Source organism: Hipposideros armiger, unplaced genomic scaffold (genome assembly GCF_001890085.2).
Source record: "Hipposideros armiger isolate ML-2016 unplaced genomic scaffold, ASM189008v1 scaffold_253, whole genome shotgun sequence".
NCBI classification, from domain to species: Eukaryota; Metazoa; Chordata; class Mammalia; order Chiroptera; family Hipposideridae; genus Hipposideros; species Hipposideros armiger.
In genome coordinates, this window is record NW_017731603.1 from 1,701,018 (window position 1) to 1,721,889 (window position 20,872).

General features: G+C 39.5%; 2 protein-coding genes across 2 annotated transcripts in view; both read right to left on the bottom strand.

Moving 5' to 3' along the window:
* MS4A3 (membrane spanning 4-domains A3) overlaps positions 1 to 7,399 on the bottom strand; it is a 10,214-nt gene extending 2,815 nt beyond the window's left edge. Inside the window, exons 1-3 of the mRNA XM_019655962.1 lie at positions 7,244 to 7,399; positions 2,146 to 2,198; positions 609 to 669 (exon numbers count right to left, since the gene is read on the bottom strand). Coding sequence (XP_019511507.1) covers positions 609 to 669; positions 2,146 to 2,198; positions 7,244 to 7,399 — 270 coding nt within the window. The remainder of the gene's footprint in view (positions 1 to 608; positions 670 to 2,145; positions 2,199 to 7,243) is intronic.
* A 6,143-nt stretch (positions 7,400 to 13,542) lies between these two features.
* On the bottom strand, positions 13,543 to 20,434 carry OOSP2 (oocyte secreted protein 2). Its single transcript, XM_019655963.1, has 4 exons — positions 20,359 to 20,434; positions 16,149 to 16,174; positions 15,654 to 15,756; positions 13,543 to 13,661 (listed from the first exon to the last, which is right to left on the bottom strand). The coding sequence occupies exons 1-4, from the start codon at positions 20,432 to 20,434 to the stop codon at positions 13,543 to 13,545; spliced, it is 324 nt and encodes a 107-aa protein (XP_019511508.1).
* Between the last annotated feature and the right edge of the window lie 438 nt (positions 20,435 to 20,872).

A 20,872-nucleotide genomic window follows, 5' to 3' on the forward strand; every position in this document is an offset into this window, starting at 1 on the left:
GTAGGGCCCTTCAGGTCATGGAAAAGGCTTTGGTTCTTACTCAGAAAAATATAGATCCTTTAGAAGACTCTGAGCAAACGGGAAACACAATTAAATTTATATTTTGAAGGGCACACTCATGTGAGACTAGTTTAGATAGGGCCAAGTTTAGAAGGAAGGAGCCAATTAAGAGAGACAGATGGTAGATTGGATGAAGTGTTATGAGTGGAAAGATGAAAAACGATCAGTCACATATAGCTCAAAGGTAAGGTCAACAGGATTTGCTGGCAAATCAGATTCAAGATTGTTAAAGAAAGAAGAATGAGGGAGAATTCTAAGGTTTTGGGCTTCGAAACCTGGAAGGATGGATTCAGTTCCCATCTACTGACATGAGGAGGACAGTGGATGGGGAAGGTTTTTGGAGGAAGATTAGGAGTTGAGTTTTGGACCTTTACAACTCTAAGTAGAAGCAATCAGATATGCCAGTCTGACGCTCAGGAGAGAGATCTAGACTAGAAGTAATAATTTCAGAGTTGTGGGCATATAGATGTCATTCAAAGTCTTGAGAATGAATGAGATTGCCAAAGGAGTGAGTAGAGCAGGTGACAAGGAATTGAGCTTTGGGATACCCCAACATTAAAAGGTGGAAGAGAAGAAAAGAAACTAGGAAAGGAGATTGAAAAGGAGAAACTAAAAAGACAGGAGGAAAACCAGTCAATCATTCAAGGTGTCCTGGAAGCAAGTGAATAAATTATTAGGAATGAGTGATGAACTGTGTGTTAATTATTGCTCATGGGTCAAGTTCAGTGGGGATTGAGAACTGATTTTTGTGCTACCATCGTAGAAGTCTCCAGTGATCTTACGGAGAGCAGTTACAGAGGTGTGATATGGAAGAAAATAAAGCCTTATTGGAGTGGGTTTAGTTGAAATGGGTTAGGTAGGAATTGGAACCAAAGTATAGATAATTCCTTTTTTAATTTTTTTAAAAGATTTTATTGGGGAATTGGGGAAGGGGAACAGCCAAGTTGTTGTCCTTCAGTTTTAGTTGTGGAGGGCACAGCTAGCTCAGCTCCAAGTCCAGTCGCCATCTGGCCTCCTGTTGGCAGCTCGCAGCTGCTCAGCTTAAGGTGCTGTGTTCAATCTTAGTTTCAGGTGGGAGTTGAACTGGCAGCCTTGTTGTTAGGAGCATATGCTCTTACCAGCTGAGCCATCCTGCCACCTGTTGGCAGTTCAGCAGCACCTCAGCTCTGGCACAGCTCACTAGCCCATGTGGGAATTGAACTGGGGACCCTGTTGCTCAGAGCTCAGGCTGTTAATCAACTGAGTCACTCAGCAGGCCCTAGATAATCCCTCTAAGGAGATTAGCTACAAAGGGAGAAGCTGTGCTTGTGGCTAGCAGAAGAAATTAAGGTCGAGATTTTTTTTTTCAAGAGCAGTAAGCAGATGCTTTGTAGGCTGATTAAAAAGATCAAGTAGAAAGAGAATTGCAGTGTGGGGAAAAAAGGAACAAAATCAAGGATTCAAGTAGGGGTACTGGCTTTGAAGAAAATCACAGAGGTGACTTATGGTAAGAGGTTAGAATGGAAAACACATATTAGTATGGATCTGGTTGATGAGGTAGATAATACAGCGCAGGTCTGGAAATTCTGATGGCTTGAGTTTCTCAGAATAGGAAGCAAGGTCATCACCAGACAGTAAAGATGAGAGAAAACGGTTGGTGTTTGAGGAGAAATAGCCATCTAGGGAGGAGGGAAAGTGAATGAACTAGGAAAGTAGTATTATAAGTGGGTAATGATTTAGTAAGAACACATAATAGAGACCTAGTAATTGTTTAATGGCTCACCAAAGTAATAGAATTTTTGGCTTTCAGTTGTGGTGGGAGAGTTTATACTCAGAATAATTAGAATTGCTCAAATTTAACAATACACAAAAATCAAGAAGCTTTTTCTAAGCTTCAGATTCATCAAATATTTATATTAACCATCCCAGTAATCATATTCACAATCTATATGATTTTCTGATGATCTACCTTAAGAAAATTAACTTTCTTGTGCATTAAAGACACCCAGCATCTCAGCTGGATTTACCAACTTCTATTTTCCTGTTACTAATGGGGAACAGTTTTACTCCTATGGTCACAGAAAAGAGGAAAAACTGCCACTTAACATTCTTGTGGGTTTTCTCCCAGCTGCAACAGATGTGGATCCTGAACTAATAAACTGTTAGAAAAGAGGAAATGAAGCAGATAAAAAAAAAATTAAGTCTCAACTATTTTTCCTAGTTCCTCCCATTATTAGCAACTATCTAGCAATAAACATAAAAAACTTCTTTAAATTCACAACCTAGAATTATACTTGATGTTGCTCATCATGTTATATGAATAAAATTTTAAATTAGTTTAAATTTTGAGTGAATTTATAATATTTCCATTTTGTTTTATGTCTGGCTTTTTGCAGGACTATGTGGGTATGCATACTCTAAAAACATAAAATAAATAAATAAATAAATATATATATATGTCTATATATAGATAGATACTGTAATATACTCATAATTACCTTAATGCTTATGTTTATATTAAACATAAATAATATTTATTTACGTACACATGTATATGTATGATCATTCTCACATTCTTACCCAAGCTTCTGATAAGGGTTTGATTTTTTGGACCAGATGTGCTAAAACATCTTTTACAAATATTTAAGTGTCTATATTGATATACCCACTACTTTTTAAATTATTATTTTGCTATGCAATTATTTCCATGACTCTAATTTTGATAAATTCAATTCTCTATGTGTTCACGGTTTTCTCAAAATCTCATTGTGTTTTTTTACCACAAATTTCACCAATGGTTTATCATTCCTATGGCAATGAGCGAAAAATTGTCAAAATCATGTAGAGCAAAGGCTTGCTACATACAATTCAATTATTGAATTCTGAAGGAATAGGCTTTGAACTCTATTTCAAATAACAAGGAGGTTATCACAGGAACCTCCTGAGTCACTATAGCTTTGTGGTTAAGAGCATATGCTCAGTGCTCTGATCCCATCTTCAGCTCCATAACCTTAGACAAATGATCAAACCCTTCTTTTGATTCAGTTTCTTCTTCTGCAAAATAGAGAGGTTCATGTCCCCCCCCCATTAATATTACTTCCCTTATAGCTATGTGGGGATAAAATGAAATAACACATAGTCAGGGTTATAGATGTGCCAAGCATGCAGAAAGCACTCAAATTATTAACAATTGCTAAGGTGTTTATATACGTTTTTTCATTTAATTTCACAGTGGCCCAAAGAGAAGGTCCTCGTGTTATTTCTACCATCCTAGTGAAGAAACTGAAGGGTGAGCGTTTCCAAAGTCACATGGTTAATAAGGATGAGCAAGAGAAAGACTGAGAGAATGGAAGGAATTACATAGTCCATATATACACAGAGGGAAGGGGAGGGAAATGAGGGCTTAGTCGAAGGTAAGGCCAGATCTGAAGGTCTTTGTGCCATGTTGTGGATCTTAGACTCTGCTCTGTAGGTGAGACAGAGCCAGAGAGAAGCTTCCAGCAATGGAAATCCAATGGCGAGATTTGAATCTTAGTGTTGAGGATGCTAAAATAGTGTGACTCTAGCTCCCTCACCATGGATCTTCCTTTCTTTCTTTCTTTCTTTCTTTCTTTCTTTCTTTCTTTCTTTCTTTCTTTCTTTCTTTCTTTCTTTCCTTCCTTCCTTCCTTCCTTCCTTCCTTCCTTCCTTCCTTCTTTCCTTCCTTCCTTCCTTCCTTCCTTCCTTCCTTCCTTCCTTCTTTCTTTTCTTTTCTTTTCTTTTTGTTTTGTTTTTACAAACTGACCTCTCTTTTTGAGAAAAGAAAATTCTTTTCTGATTAATTAAAACATTACGCTATTTTTTTTTCTACAACATGGGACATTTCCATTCAGGTAGCCAGAATTTATTATGCAGAACAATTGTGTACCCTGGGTGTTCTAGAAAAATTCAGATTCTAACTATTCCATCAAAATGATATTAACTATCAAAATTTTTCAGAAATATTAAATCCAAATTACACATTTTGGACTGTATCCAAAAATAGCATATAAACTTTTTTTTTTTTAAAGATTTTTAATTGGGGAATTGGGGCGATGGGAACAGCACTGGGGAATGGGGGAAGGGGAACAGACAAGTTGCTGTCTTTTTTTATTCTTCAGTCTAGTTGTGGAGGATGTTGCTTCACTGGCCCAAGTTGGCACCATCATTGCGCTCTTCCCGGGTGAGGCAGATCAGTCGCCGGCTTCTGGACGGCCACTCACTGCGGCTGCTGGCCGCTCACGCTAGCTGCTGGCCACACACAGTAGCCCATGGCAACCCACTGCCACAAGGGCTGCAGCCTACGCCGTCGCCGGCGAACTCACGGCAGCCCAGCTCCAGGTTGAGCTGTTGTTCAGCATCTTAGCTGTGGAGGGCAGTGTCACTGGCCTTCATATGTGGGATCCGAACTGGGGCCCTCTGGCATCCCAAGCCAGTGCTTAACCATCACGCCACTCAGCTGGCCCAGCATACAATCTTTTGTCAGAATATGAGACCTGATTTGGGCCGAGAAATTTTGGCCAAATTATGAGCAATTTCTTTTCAAAGGAGATCAGAAGGTCAGTGATTTTCAAAAAATAAAAGCATGAATAAATCAAGAGCCCAAGACTTGTTATAAATTTCTTTCTTTTTCATTTGCCAACTACAGGTTCTACTCAGTATTTTCAACTAAACTTTCCCATCTTAGATTTTTATGGTAGCATTTTTGGTTTTGTGTTTCCTCCAAGACTGAACATGTATAAATTCTCAAAGTTCTAGCACCAGAATAAAGAAGTAAAACAAATAAACAAAACCAAAAAAACAAAACAAAAAACAAACCATCAAATAGGTGATAATCAAATGACAAAGCTGAATAAATAATTTTTTAAATTGCCTAGATTTAAAAAAATCACCTAGCTTATTTTTACTGATTACATTTTGATCCAAATAGGGGATATTACTCTTCTGATTTTCAGACAGGAATCAGCAGGTAAATCTCTTATCTCCCAAATCAGGACCCTCTTGGCTGTGCTATACAAGCCAATTCATCAATAATACTCATTTTTCATTCAGTTTCATTCCACAAATTTATTATTGGGTTTTCGGAAAAGTCATGACGCATTTTTGCAACGAAAAACAGAAAAAATACGTCATGATTTTTCCAACAACCATATACATGGGTATTAGGTTAACATTTGGGACTTAAATTGTACTCAGCGAATGTGATTTCTTTTAATCAGAAAGATGCTTTGCTTTTAAAACTTGTTTGTGTCAAGAATTACAAATCAAACCTACAGCATGCAACCTTCAAATTACCTAACAACAATACTTTAATAATCAAACACATTGCTATCCATGGTATCTGAGAAATGATCTGTGGTCAGGGTATTTGAATACTCACAAATACAGCGCCCATATCGAATAGCCTGTGTAGAAGGTAAAGAAAAAAGAGAAGTGCCTGAAGAGATGGGATCAAGTTTGTAAGGAACCCAGAAAAATGCCCAGAGCCAGAATTATTGCTCCATTCAGGATCTGGATGGCCTGTAGAAAGAAAAAAAAACCATGATGGTCGTATACTAGTATATGCTGAGAGGACGCCATTTAAATTTCCCTCAGGAAGGAGACATCAGGGGGTCAAATATATGGTGATGAAGGAGACCTGACTCTGGGTGGTGAGCACACAGTGTAATATATAGATGATGTAGTATAGAAATGCACACTTGAAACCTATGTAATTTTACTAACCATTGTCACCCCAATAAATTTAGTTTTTAAAAAAATGGTTAAAAAGTCAAGTATAAATTAACTGGGTAAGGGCTTAAGCTGGGAGCTTTCTGTTCCATGCTATGCCCACCAATTCCAGTGGCAGCCCTTCATCCTCACCTCCTTCCCTACTTCTATTCGATCTCACAAACTCCTTTTTGAAAGTGGCAGAACAACAGATATTATGGAAAAATGCTTAACTTCACTAGCTACTAGGGAAATGCAAATCAAAACCACAACGAACTATCACCTCAGCTGTTACAATGGCTATCATCAACAAGACAAATAATAACAAGTGCTGGAGATGTTATGGAGAAAAAGAATCTTCATACACTGCTAGTGAGGATGTAAATTGGTACAGCCACTATGGAAAACAGTACTGAGGTTCCTCACAAAATTAAGAACCCAGCAATCCCTTTTCTGGGTATCTACCCAGAAAATCTGAAAACATTTATTTGTAAACATATATGTACCCCTTTGTTCATTGCAGCATTATTCACAGTGGCCAAGACATGGAAACAACAAAAATGTCCTTCAGTAGATGATTGGATAAAGAAGATATGGTACATATATACACGATGGAACATTACTCGGCCATAAGAGAAGATGAAATACTGCCATTTGTGACAACATGGATGGATCTTGAAATTATCATGCTAAGCGAAATAAGTCAGACAGAAAAAGTCTTATGACGTCACTCATATGTGGGATATAAAACTGAAAGCAACAAAGGAACAAGACAAACAAACAAAGAAACAAAAACTCATAGACACAGACAATATAGTTTAGTGGTTACCAGAGGGTAAGTGGGGAGGGGGGTGGTAGATGAGGGTGAAGGGGATCAAATATATGGTGATGGAAAGAGAACTGACTCTGGGTGATGAGCACATAATGTGATATATAGATGATGAATTATAGAATTATACACTTTAAACCTATATAATTTTACTAACCAATGCCACCCCAATACATTTAATAAATTTTTCAAAAGGTCAAAAAAGGCATACATATTTATAATAAAAAACAAATTAAGTGTCAGAAGAGTAAAGGAGATATGGCTGATAACATAAATCGAGGCATACTTTGGGGTCATATCATGATGAGAGCAGATCGTCGTTAAGCAGCATTTTACTCAATCTTTCCCTCAACCCAATTTTTAAACTTAAAATACAGAACATGAGTTCATAGAATTCAGCCTCCTGATATGGATGGTCAGACTGGAGTCCGCTGTCCAATGTTGATAGAGTGTTTCTACCATGAGATTATGCCTCTGTATTTCAATTCCCAGGTCTAAAATACACTGCAGTCTTTTCTTAAAGGAGTAATGTGATCGATGCCATGATGAGTAACTCAGAAATTCCTCCTTATGAGCATAAATAAGGTTTTCCATGTGGTAGTTATTTTCTTTCATCTTAAGCCAATTTTTAAAACAAGGCTGACTTACCCCAAGAGCTTGTAGCTCCTCTTTCTGGTAATTTTGTGATCTATCACTGGGCTGGTAGACAGAATTAGTCACAACCTGTGGTTCCACCTGGCTTTGTGGGCTACCACCTGCTGAGGCCGTGCCCAGCTCTGCATTAATTACTTGTTGGGAGGCCATCTAGGACTGGTGATGACTGTAATAGGAAAGAAACCCAAAGGCTTTCATGTTTTCCCTTTTACCACTAGCTAATAATATTTTTGAGTGCAATGGAAGAGTTCAATTCTGGTCATATATCAAAATGCATTTCTATGAATGGGGCAGGAGGGTAGAATAACAGAGTTTTTACGTTGTTTAATTCCATTTTGTCTTGGAGTAGTAGAAATCATCAAATCATTATATTGTGTTGTCGGAAAAGCCATGACTCATTTTTGCAATGAAAAACAGAAAAATACATCATGACTTTTCCGACAACCCAATAGTAGGCCTGGGTACTGCACTTCACTTGGGAACAGTAAAGAGCAATTCCTTTCTCGTTTTTACATGTACTTATATATTATATAGTCCTGCCTCTCTTCAAATCCACCCTGGACAACCAGACACATGGCTTTGTTGAGCAGGGATCTTTTATGTGAGGAAGATGGCTTTAGTCACAATCCAGCAACAATAACAGGTATCATTTATAGAGCACTATATGGAATATACCTTTCTGGTTAGCAGTATAACACAGTGGAAAGAGCCAAGTTCAAATTCAAATTTGGCCACTTACTAGTTGTATGATCTAGTAGTGGGAGCCTCAGTTTTCACATCTGTAAAATGAAAACACTTTTAATTTCACATTAACATTGCAAGGGGCAACTTTGATAATGTATGAAGTCCCTAGTCTAGTAAAGAGTTGGTAACTGTTATACTCTGCCTTGTGTCAAAAAGGACTTAAAGCATTGTATATAGAGTCACGAAACAACCACCTCAATCGTTACAACTAAAAAATATGTATCACTAAAATATACATGGTATGTTTAGTCTTGAACAATATAACTTCCTGATATGCAGGGTTCTCTAAGACAAATAATTACTAAATGCTTCTACCACTGATGAGGTAGACTATGTGAGATTAGCCGTAAAGCCACTGAGCACTGATGAATTCTGTCAAAACTATTGACTTTGAGTTTAGAACAGTATCTTAAGTTCTACTTTTTTTTCTGGAAATTACATGGCAGATCCAATTTTCTAATACTTTTACTCATTTTTGTCAAAATAAATCCATGCCACTTCCTTTCAGGATAATATTTACCTTTCTAGTTCTTTATTGTTGGGGTTACACGTCACACTTATTCAATCATTGAGATGCTAAGAAGGTGAAGGTCAGATGCATTCTAACTTTCTCATATTGGTAATTGCTATTGGACCCCTCACAAAAGTTTCCTATCAATACTGATTTTCACACCAGCATTAAGGTAAATGTTCTAAGCACTGATAAATGTACAATGACAATGAACTCATACCTCCCATACTCAACGCTGTGCACAGGGCCTAGGAATAAGGGAAGATCAAAAAAGTTTACAACAAACCCTATTTTAATAAAGGCCCAATGTATTCTGTACAAGATCTATAACAATAAGGTTGGCCAAAGGTGAGTTGGTTAAGAGCTGGCTTGGGACGCCAGCTCTGAGCAGCAGGGCCCCGGTTCGGATCCCACATGGGGGCCAGTGACACTACCCTCTACAGCTAAGATGCTGAACAACAGCTCGACCTGGAGCTGCGCTGTGGTGAGTCGCCGGCGACAGCATAGGCTACAGCCCCTGCTGCAGTGGGCTGCCATAAACTACCGTGTGTGGCCGGCAGCCAGCGTGAGCAGCCGGCAGCTGGTGTGAGCTGCCAAGAGCCGCCAGTGAGCTCTTGTCCAGAGGCCAGCGACTGATCTGCCTCACCTGGGAAGAGCGCAATGATAATACCAACATGGGCTAGTGAAGCAACATCCTCTACAACTAGACTGAAGAACAAAAGGACAGCAACTTGTCTGTTCCCCTTCCCCCATTCCCCAGAGCTGTTCCCCTCCCCCAATTCCCCAATAAAATCTTTAAAAAAAAAAAAAAAAAGATTGACCAAAGGTAGAACATCTTCTTTAAATCCCTCTCCCATCTATGTTGAACATCATCTTGCAAAGCCCAGGCTTCAACTTCATCTGCTGGGAACTCTGTATATATTTTAGATAAAATATCGAATACGCTAAAACGTATGTGAAGTGGGGAACACGGCTCATTCGTGATCAGGGAGTTACTTGGCCATTTCTCCAGCTTCATTCCTCAGCCCTCCCTACCTCAAAGCTCAGCCCAGCCTTGTTTCTTTCTTTGGGTCTTCCCCAGTCAAGACCTCAAATGTCTTGAACCTGTCTCAGTACTAGTCCCGCCTCCTGAAACACGTTTTCCCTCCGACTCCACTTAGATGATTTTTGCCCTTTTTCCAGACTGAATCTCAGCCCACACATGATCCTTTGATGGATGAAGCAGCCCTTTCAGTTACTCTCAGAATTCCCTCTACCTCCCTTCTCATTCTACTCACCAGCCTCAATTGACTGGACACTTATCTGTACCTCCCTGTCTTCTCATCATTGTAACCCCAGTGCCTAGCTCAGTGCCTGTCATACAGGGGACATTCATCTAATAACACATGTTTAATAGATCAGTGAACTTTTGGTCTGGACTGATGTCGCTGTGCCTTCCGGATGAATGATAATGAAAAATACATTGGCAAGGATGGGAGCCTCTCACATGGAGACACCCCAGAGCAGTCTGGATGGAGGAAATGTCTTCTGACCATATTATTTAACTTTTAAAAATAACTAAGTATCAGGGAGAATGTTCAGCCTTCAGGTAAAATAAACTATGCTCTATGACATAGCTTATTTTTTAATGGAAGAAATGTAGATTTCCTAAGAACCCACCAGTGAAGTTCACTTATCTAGCTTTTAGTGCATGTCAGGCATTGTTCTAAGTGTTTTACTCACGTCAACTAATTTAGTTCTCACCACACCCACATGAAAAGGTAATACTGTTAGGATCCTCTCCGTTTTACAGGTGAGGAAGCTGAGCATCTGAGGAGTTAAGGAACTTGCCCAAGGCCACACAGCCAGCAACTGGCGGAGCTAGGGATCAGAAACTGGCTGCCTCTGGAGTATCATTACCTTATACTGGCTCCATGAGTTTATGCAGAAACTCAGGAATGTCCGCACCATCCCTCATTACCAGAGCTGGCAGCCATTTAATATGGGTGCAGGATTTAATATACCGAAGGGGCATATGTCTGCGTGTATGTGAGCCCATGCCCACATTTCTCCAAATGAATAACTATATAATTATATCTAACATTTTTTACCATGGCACCAGAGTAATATTCAAATTCTAAGGGAAAGCTATCTTTCTAACTCAATGTTCCAAATCCCTACCAAGAAAAACCAAGCAGAAAACTTTGCAGACATGCTCAGTGGCCCACTGGGTGACACCTTTAACAGACAATAAAAAAAGGGGAGAGGGACTCGATAGGGTTTACTTTGGAGGCTTTAGACCTTGACAGACTTCTTTCCTGTCAAGCCCATCTTTTCGTGACCAGGAGACACTCAGTAATGATCGCTACAGTGTCTTTTCAATAAAATGGCAGCCTGTTCTAACGCAGGTTTAACATATCTTTGCCTTATGCAACACTTTAGAGGGGTCCATGAAAATGTTTTGTGGGGAGCCTGACGAGTGTGCTAACCTCATGTGTGCCCGGGGCCTCTTGGCTTTCACAGTGATTTCCCGAGGGTGCGGTGTTGATTAGGAAACTGGTGCCAGGAATAACTGCCTCTGGCTTTGAGACATTGCTTAACATGTTGTTGGAACATGCAATACAAGCAGAAAATATGGGGAGAGGGGAGGGAAAGGGTGTTGGAATGGAGGCAGAACAGTTACTTGCATAGTAAGAAAAGACAAAGTCAGATAGCAAGCATCGTGTCTGGAGGACAGAGCTGGTCACTCGCATTATCACACTCAGTCTCACCCGGCTTGGAGAGGTTAATTAATCTGTTAGCATCATAAGTATAGAAATGATGCAAATTGTAGTTCCAATTTATTGAATGCTTACTATGTACCAGCCACCATTCTAAATGCTTTACATGTATTAACTCATTTCATCCTCCCAATAACCCCAGGCATAGGGACAACTATTAACCCAATTCCACAGAAGAAAAAACGTGGCATAGAAATCTTAACCGACTTTCCCGACGTCACTTGGTGAGCGGACAAGCTGTATGCAGAACTCAGGTCCTGGGTAGGGGGAAGTCAGAGGTGTGCCTGCCACTGCAGTGTGACTTTAATAATGCCTCCTCTCACTTTTAAAAGTGTACCACTATAGATGATAAATTATATAATCATTCTAAATAAATAACGTCCTGAAATAGTAGATGGAAAGATCAGAGCCCAGAGACAGAGAGTAAGGAAATGCTATATAACATGTGAAGATTCAAATGGCAGTCCTTTAGAAGGCCATGGGGCAGGGCCTGAGGCAGGTCAGGGGAGCCAGTGAGAAAGAAGAAATGTTCACAACACACGAGGTGAAGCCTAGTTTTAGAAACTGGAGCATAAGTGGGGACTTGGTCACAGGAAAGAGCGAGGGCCGGACCCCATGGCCGAAGGACAGCATGGAAAGGGGAGGCTGTGAATTCTGGGGCACTGAGTATAAAGTGAGCGGGGGCCCAGCAGCCAGGAAAACACCGCGCTGCAGCTCTGCGGCCACGGCTGGTACCCGAGCCTGGCGCAGAGGCTCTGAAGAGGGGGCTGAGGACAGAGAAAACCTCAACAGGAGTCATGAAGAAATAGCTGAAGGATGGTGGTAAAAGAAGTGATCGTCCTGCCTCATTTTAGCCTGAGCCATTGCAAATGGAATACTGAAGAAGAAAAGAAGAATGAGATAGTGCCTTAAGAGAAAGACAGAAAGAAATAGGAGGAAGTGAAAGAAAAGAGTTATCCTTTCAACATACTTGTTTTAAATTTAGAGTAGTAGAAAGAGCTCTGCAAAGAAGTTACTTAAGCCCTAAGACTTCAGTTATTTGTAAATTTAAGCTTTTCGTACCCCACCTTCGAGAACAGTGCAAAGATTAAAAGACGGAAAGCATGTAAAGGTCTTAGTAATGAAGATCTTTGCACGAATGGCAATACATAACTCTGTGGGTTATTAGGATTAAACAAGTTGTCACAACATGCTGGTAGCATTACCTGACGTACATTAAGCTTTACAGAAGTGTCACCTCTCAGTTGTGTATTTACTGCCAAAGGCAGATGCCCACTATGGCAATGTTCAAGTTCTTTGATTGACAACCAAGCAACCATAAGCAGCATTTTATTGAACATGATAAGTTAGTATTGTAAAAAACTTAATAACAACTATCTTGGTAAAATGCGTTTCCAGAGCACCAGAAATGTACATTCAGTGAACAATTGAATAACTAACAGCACAATTTAATTCTCATAACTGATCTAAGAAATCTCTCCATGCCAGAAGTGATTTTTTTGGTGTACTACATGGACAGACTCCCTCTTTATGGAAAAGAAGGTGGCACAAGTAGGTGAGAAATGATCATCTAATGACTTACTCATCAGTGGCAGGATGAGGCTGTGCTTCGCCACCTCAACCAGTCAATTCTTTCACATATAGAAGAATCACATCAGGGACAAAGGACGCCTGACATCAAATTTCAGTGAAGGGGGCGTTTCTTAAATTCTAGAATATAAATTTAATTTATTCTTCAATAATTATTCTGCTATGATATACATTATTTTTAGGACCCAACTTTACTGATTAATTGGGAGAGCACACACAAGTTACAGCATCTTCACATAAAAGGACTTTGTCTTTCCTGGGAGTTAGTATTCAAATTTTAATTTCTGCACAAATTTTAGTCTCTGGCACATTTATACACTTATCTCTTCTTTATTCTGATTAAAAGCTATTTAAAACATATTTTTTGGAGGTTCACATCAAGCAGATCAAACCATTGTCATTGAGAACATATTGCTGAATTTACTAGATAGAACAGAAAATAAAATCTGAGTAATATAAAGTACCTAACAGTTAACATTAAATTAATAAGCCATATCCCTAATGAATAATAGTATCTAAAAATACACCTTCACTGAAACAGGACCTTCACTGAATTAGGGCTTTTTTAGGGATCAGATACCTAAGAAAAGATTTATATCAATTATTTTTTTGTACAAAAAAAGTTTTTTTCCAACAAAATTCTAGATAGCAATTCCAAGTTTCCATTTTACCTTAAGGAGGAAGTCAGTTTAATTAGAACTTAACAATCCTGACTCTTCTGGCATTGTCTCAAAGCCAGCAATAAAGGAACTGGAGTCCAATTTTATTTCATTGTCTATAGACACTGGTGTTAGCCATCCTGATTTCCCAAAGAAAAGGAACACAGAAAGCAGATAGGGTTGGCATACTTGGTACCAGGTCTTTCTGAGTCTAAACTTGGAGCCAAGTTATTTTTACCACCTTGTAACATTATGATCATTTCCAGTTTGGTGTTTGAAGAGGGCAAAACAGTTCCTGTATGTTCTGGATAATAGATGATTTATAACACTTGCATTAGTTGAGAACCAAAATGCCCAGACTTAGACAAATGAATTCTAAGAATGGCAAGTAAAAGCTGTCAAAAGCTTAGTCTGACAAGTGTGGTGGTGGCAAGGGAGGTGTGGGGGGTTTGTGTGGGGGTGGGGGGTGAGGGGGGTGTACACAGCAGTAAGATTCATGCACCAAAAACCTAACCACATTCTATTGTTGGCCTAGTCTTCATGTTTTTCTAAGGAAGATAAGCTGCAAACCACATAGTAATTACTATTAATATCAAAATGGGAACGCCTTAGTCATCGCTATTATTCTGGTAGCCTGTGCAAAGACAATAACTCCAGAACATTGGCTAATATATAGGGATGAAAGTGTGTGTGTGTGTGTGTGTGTGTGTGTGTGTGTGTGTGTGTGTGTGTGAGAGAGAGAGAGAGAGAGAGAGAGAGAGAGAGAGACTAAATCCCCCAACCTTTGTTTTGCCCTATAAAGTAAGTTAAAGAGAAGAGCAAGGGTATTCAACAATGTGAGTGTACTTAATGCCACTAAATTATACAATTAAGATAAAATTTACCATTTTATCCATTTGATGTACATTTTACCACAATAAAAAACACCAATTCTGCCCACCCCCAATAGTGCTCTGATCATGCTAAAAGATACTGCATACTAATTAGCTCTGAGCTCTCAATTCCTTTTTGGTGTCAACTATTTCCATATATTAAACAAAGATAGAATTTTCCTATGGTTTTCAAGTGGTTTCCAGATTTGTCATTCAGACTTATAACACTCTATGTAAATATTTCAGTGACATGGTCAAAGTGTATTAGGATGCCATTCCATTGGTCTCAAAGTGCAATGTGAGGTCCTTTTAGGGTTCAATGTCTCAGTTCCACAAAATTGCAAGCAAGGAATATTTAATTATTGGCAGATAAGCCCTTCTTTTCATGTATCCCCATGATTTAGCATTGAAATGAAAGATTGCTTTTCTCTTAATTTTTTAGCCATTTCCTCTCCTAACATGGAATTGAATCATGAAACGTATCAGAAGAAGAGTATTATGAAGGAGAAAGTGTTGAAAGATCATGCTTGATTTTTCCGTGACTGAGTATTTAATGTAGTTCAGTTACTATAAAATAACCAACCTAATTACACTATATTGTATATTTTTTTATTCTAAAATAAATATTACATTTAAAAACTATAAGAGTAGGGCCTGCCGAGTGGCTCAGCTGGTTAAGAGCTCGCTTGGGAGCGCCAGCTCTGAGCAGCAGGGCTGCGGTTGGGATCCCACATTGAGGGCCAGTGATGCTCGCCCTCTACAGCTAAGATGATGAACAACAGCTCAACCTGGAGCTGGGCTGCTGTGAGTCACTGGCGATGGCGTAGGGTGCAGCAGGGCTGCAGTGGGCTGCCATGAGCTACATGAGTGGCTGGCAGCCAGCGTGAGTGGCTGGTAGCCGGTGTGAGCTACCAAGAGCCGCTGTGAGCAGCTGTCCAATGACCGGTGACCGATTGCCTCACCTGGGAAGAGCACAATGATCGTACCAACATGGGCCAGTGAAGCGACGTCCTCCACAACTAGGCTAAAGAACAAAACAGCAACTTGTCTACCTGTCTGTTCCCCTCCCCCCAATTCCCCAATAAAATCTTTTAAAAAACAAAACAAGAGTAGTCATTAAATTATTTTTGTAAATGCTGATTTGATATTTGTTTAGGGTTATGCTTATGGGCGAGTCACAGTCTCTAAAACTCTGTGCCTCTGCGGAAACATCTGATAAGTAAAGGTGAAGCGAATATATTCAAAGGGGTGTGGTCTATTGGACTCACCTAGAGGTACAACACTCCAAATAGCTGCTATGACAAACACGATGTATATTCCTTGGGTTATAGTACAACTCAGTTTGAAAAAGGAGAGTAGCCTCTGAAACAACCTAGGAGAGCACAAAGTTTAAGTAGAAGGTATTTCTAGTAACAGAGAAAGCATACACATTTTGAACAGGAAGTAGAAAACAAAAACGGATGCTGTCGCTTTTAGGTACCTACCAAGATCTGACAACCCACACTAGGACAGAAAAGGAGTGTTGTCTGGAAGAGTAGATTTTAAGTGTCTGGGGGAAAAAATTTTGATAGGCCTTAGAAGCAACTTCGAGCCACCTTTGTGATCCACTATTGAAAAGTTTTTCAACAGTTCTTTTGAGAAAGATGATTTGGAGGTCAAATATTAACAACAGAATGTTTTAAAGCTTTGGAGGATAAATAACCATCCTGTTTTGGTATCTAATCACTAACCAGCTATGGGTCCCTAGGCCAATGACCAAAGCACCTTCCGAAGCTCCAGTTCTGTTCTTTCTAAAATAAAGATATACCTTATTCATAGGTGACTGTTATAATTAGTCATTGGCCTGAAGTATTTTTGTAGTCTGATTATAAAGCGTTTAAATTTGGGAATCTATGAAAAAACAATATCCCAGGATAACAATACAGGTTAAGATTTGTGCCTTGCTACATAACTGACAGATTGTATCCCAATGAATATCTACTCCCCATGTTGACACATGGCCTGGTAGAACATGGGCAGGTTTAAATGATCTAGTGTTGACTATGCTATACCTGCCCGTGACTGGGGACCTTTCACATTAAGAGCATTCAATGAAATTTATTAATGCCTGTCACCCCAATAAATTTAATAAAATTTTAAAAATAAAATAAAGTCAAAAATAAAAAAGAAATAAAACTGTCTGGTAAGCTGTAGCAAAATACAATAGTAGTAGACTGAAGATAACTTAAAGTCAGTTCCCTAACCAGTCTGTAAATTTGTGCTGTAAGGTCGTGTACACATAGATGGCCCAATATTCAGTGAATGATAAGGAACTGTATTGTTATCTACCCATAAATCACTATACCTAGGAGCAAACTTTGTTCTTTAAAGAAAATGACAATAGGCTGGCCAAGTGGGTCAGTTGGTTAAGAGTTCGCTTAAGAGTGTGAGCTCTGAGTAACAGGGCCACTGGTTCAATTCCCACATGGGCCAGTGACGCTGTACCCAAGCTGAGCTGCCGCTGAGCTGCCAACAGGTGGCAGAATGGCTCCGCTGGTGAGAGTACATGCTCCTAACAACAAGGTTGCTGGTTTGACTCTCGCATGGGATGGTGGGCTACGCCCACCTGCAACTAAGATTGAACACGGCACCTTGAGCTTAGCTGCCCTGAGCTGCCGATGGATGGCCAGATGGCTTACTGGACTTGGAGCTGAGCTAGCTGTGCCCTCCACAACTAAGACTGAAGGACAAAAGCTTAGCAGTTCCCCTTCCCCAATTCCCCAATAAACATCTTTAAAAAAAAAGCAGATGGAAAGGGAAGGAAAAAAAATAGTTGCAATAAATGAATTGCAAATATATCAGCAATAATAACAAACGTTAAGTGAACAAAATACTCCAAGACGAATGACCAACAGCAGAATGAAGACATGAGTTATAATATATTAATATAATCAAATTCCATGTGGCATTGGAAAATAAATTATAAAATTACAGTTATATAAACAGATAAATGTGAAAACAAATGCGAGAGAGAAGTCACAAAACAAATCTTATGTATCTATTGACACAAAGTTCAAATGAGAGATAAAGAGTTCTTAAAAAGATTTTCTCCAAGCAAAGGCTATTAAAGCCAGTACCTGTTCTATACTTATTAAGGCATTAGAATCATGACCAAAACATGACTCTCAATCTCATCTGATACAGCCACCTCGTGTTTTACAAAAGCAAAAACAATAGGGTTTAAATCTTATCTTTATTTTGACATGGACATAAGTAACTGTAACACAACCTGTCATCCATGATTTCATTTCTTAGTTCCCTCTGTATTCCCAGCTGCACAGAAGACAGTAAATGTTAAGCACGTGTATGTGTGTGTGATATATGTACATGTAATTTGAATTGTAGCCCTTGCTCCTTGCTGATAGTACTACCTGCACACAGGACTTCCAGGTGAGCAGAAATTAGAGAGCTTCCACTTTACTGTTTAAGAAAGAGGAGGGGAAACACCTGACTAGCAACCCAACCCTTAGGGAGGCAGTGTTCTCCCAGCGAGCTGGACAGGGCTTGAAATCTGTAGTCATCCAATTACTAGTTAAAACTGCAATATAACTTACTCATGAGTCCGTGAAGGCTACCAAAGGGAAGATGCACAGCCAGGTTCAACACGAGGCCTGGCAATTTCACTGCGTGCATGCAGAGCCTCAGACTGGGCTGCACTGGGTAAGTGAACGTACATTCAAGGTGGCAAGTCTACCCGGTAACTGGAAAGTTAAGCTGCAATGGATTGGAATGCCATTTAAGACAGATTTCATATACTCTCATTGGTCTCCTTAGTTACTACATGTGTTCTATATATAGTCAGAACTTTCATCATCACGATAGCAAGACAATGCAGGGAGATGTCTGGGGTGGTGGGGGGAGGAAGGAAGTGGGGTTGGAGAAGGCAGGTGTTTTAGTCAGTGATTGTAACCTCTGATTCACATCTCTCCTTGTGTTTGAAATAGTCTAACATCACCTAGATAAGATTATCAGAAAGATCCCTCAAAAAGGGAAAAAGATTTCAAATGTTGGGATTAAAGATGGATTCAAAAGGATAAGTGGGCATGAACTATCAGAAGTCCATGCTCCTGGTTTCACTGCTTTCTTCCATACTAAAAATCAGAGTCAAGTTTCACTTTGGCGTTCTGAGGTTGTGTCTCAAATAGCTGAGAATCACCTGAGAAAAAGCTAGAGGAATGCGCATAGGCTGCTGCATACACTAACTGAAGCAGTCTTCCTTGCCCCCAAGCATCATGTACCACCATCTCCAGGTCTGAAAGCCCCACTCACTCCATCCCGAATCGCAAGGATTCTTCCCTGACTCACAAGCCACTGTCCTTTCTCCACATGTGCTGAGTTGAAATATTGAAATGTCAATGACTAGCTGCTACATGTGAGCTGTGCTGCCCTAGACATTCTGATTCATCTTAGGTAAAATGGAAAGACCAGGAACGACATACAGTCCTTGCACATAAAGGTTTACAGGCCAAATGGATGAAGAAAAAAGTCACAAGATGTGATACATATATGTAATGGAATATTATTCAGCTATAAAAAAGAATGAAATTTTGCCATTTTTGACAACATGCATGGACACAGAGGGTATTATGTTAAGTGAAATAAGTCAGACAGAAAAAGAGAAATACTATATGATTTTCCTTACATGTGGAATCTTAAAAACATAGCAAACGAACAAACAAAACAGAAACAAACTCAGAACACAAAATGGCGGTCACCAGATGGCAGGGGGCTGGAGGGATGGGCGGAAATGGTGAAGGGGATTAAGAAGTACAAGTTGTCTTATAAGATATAATTACAAGATATAAAATATATTATTTTTATATATATCTATATAAATATATTTATATATATAAATAAATATATATATATTACAAGATATAAAAACAGTCATGGGGATATAAAGTACAGCATAGGGAATACAGTCAATAATATTGTAATAGTTATGTATGGTGTCAGGTGGGTACTAGATTCATCGGGGTGATCACTTTATAGGATATATAAATGTCGAATCACTGTGTTGCACACCTAAAATGAATATAATATTGTATGTCAACTGTAATTGAAAAATAGATTTCAAAAAATTTTTGGTCCTATTCACAGGACCTTGCAGAGATGTATCTTGCTATAAGAACATGTAGAGGTTCTTTTCTGTGTCTCCCATACACTGGGGCAATTGGACAATGGGAGGTAGCCTTGGGGAAAAAAAAGGAATTCACATATTAATTACACACACATGCACAAGCACACACACTGGTAACAGATGGAAACATACACGGATGAGTAATTTTTAAAAAATAATAAAGAACACAAAAATTAATGTTGCAACGCTGTCTTAGAGTAGTTGACATTTAGTCAGGCTTTGAAGCTGGGAAGCATTTGGATAACAAATACTGGAGACAATTCCAGGTAAAATAGAAAAGCACTGGAATCAACTTATGGACAGACCAGATATTCATTTAGCTTTATCTTATTGGCTTTGCAGAACCACTGATGAATTTGACCTGAGTGAAGGTCAGGAAGTATTTTGAAAGACCAGAAGAGCAGTGTCATCACCAAGGGAAATATGAAAACAATGGAAGCAGGAAGATCAGTTAAGATACAACCAAGTATCTTACAAAACAATACTATCAAGTGCTGGTAATTGGCAGTGGGTTCAAAAACAGACCCATAGAGCCAAGGATTATTTCTGAGGAACCTCTAAAAGTTAGGATCAAGATAGCGAGGAGGCCACAACAAAGAAAAAAGAAGAACCTCCACGTTAGGCAGAAAGAAAAACTGTGTCCTCAGGATATTGACTCAAAGTCTACTGGGCCACAAGTATTTCTCCTGCAGCAAATTGTAAAACCAGGTTTCACAGGGAGGAGAGCGCCTGTGTGGAAAGCTATCATTATGAGCAAGCCCTCCCAGGAAGCGTTCGCTAAAACTGGTCGCTTACCATAAATGGTCTCAGCACAAGGCCAAACCAAAGCAGCAAGGAGAAACAAGAACTCTAAAGCCACAGAGACCTTCATCTTGGCAGAGCCCCTGCACAGGACTTCTCAGGGAGCAGGAAGCGGTAACTGGCTTAAGTGATGTTATATGACCTCCAGTGCTCAGCTGCCTGCATTTTCCTATTGACTTGGTAGCCCATGGGGTGCTCTTACCACAGTGCCCACCATCTAAACGCTGACACTCTCCTGATTACCCAACACTGGAGCTCAATGAGCCCTATCAGGTGAGAAGTGTGATATGTGTGTCTGCATCAGAGGCCTGTTTAAATCATCTGGGCAGCTGGCATGGCACACACTACACATCCAACAAACGCTAAATTGTAGGAAACTGTTTTCACTAAATAATTCTCAGGTGTCATCTAACATGATGAACAGCCTAAATCACACATATTTGAAACCCAAAGGTGATTGTTTCTTCATTTTGAGGGGTTTAGCTGGAAACATCAGCAGAAGAGATGG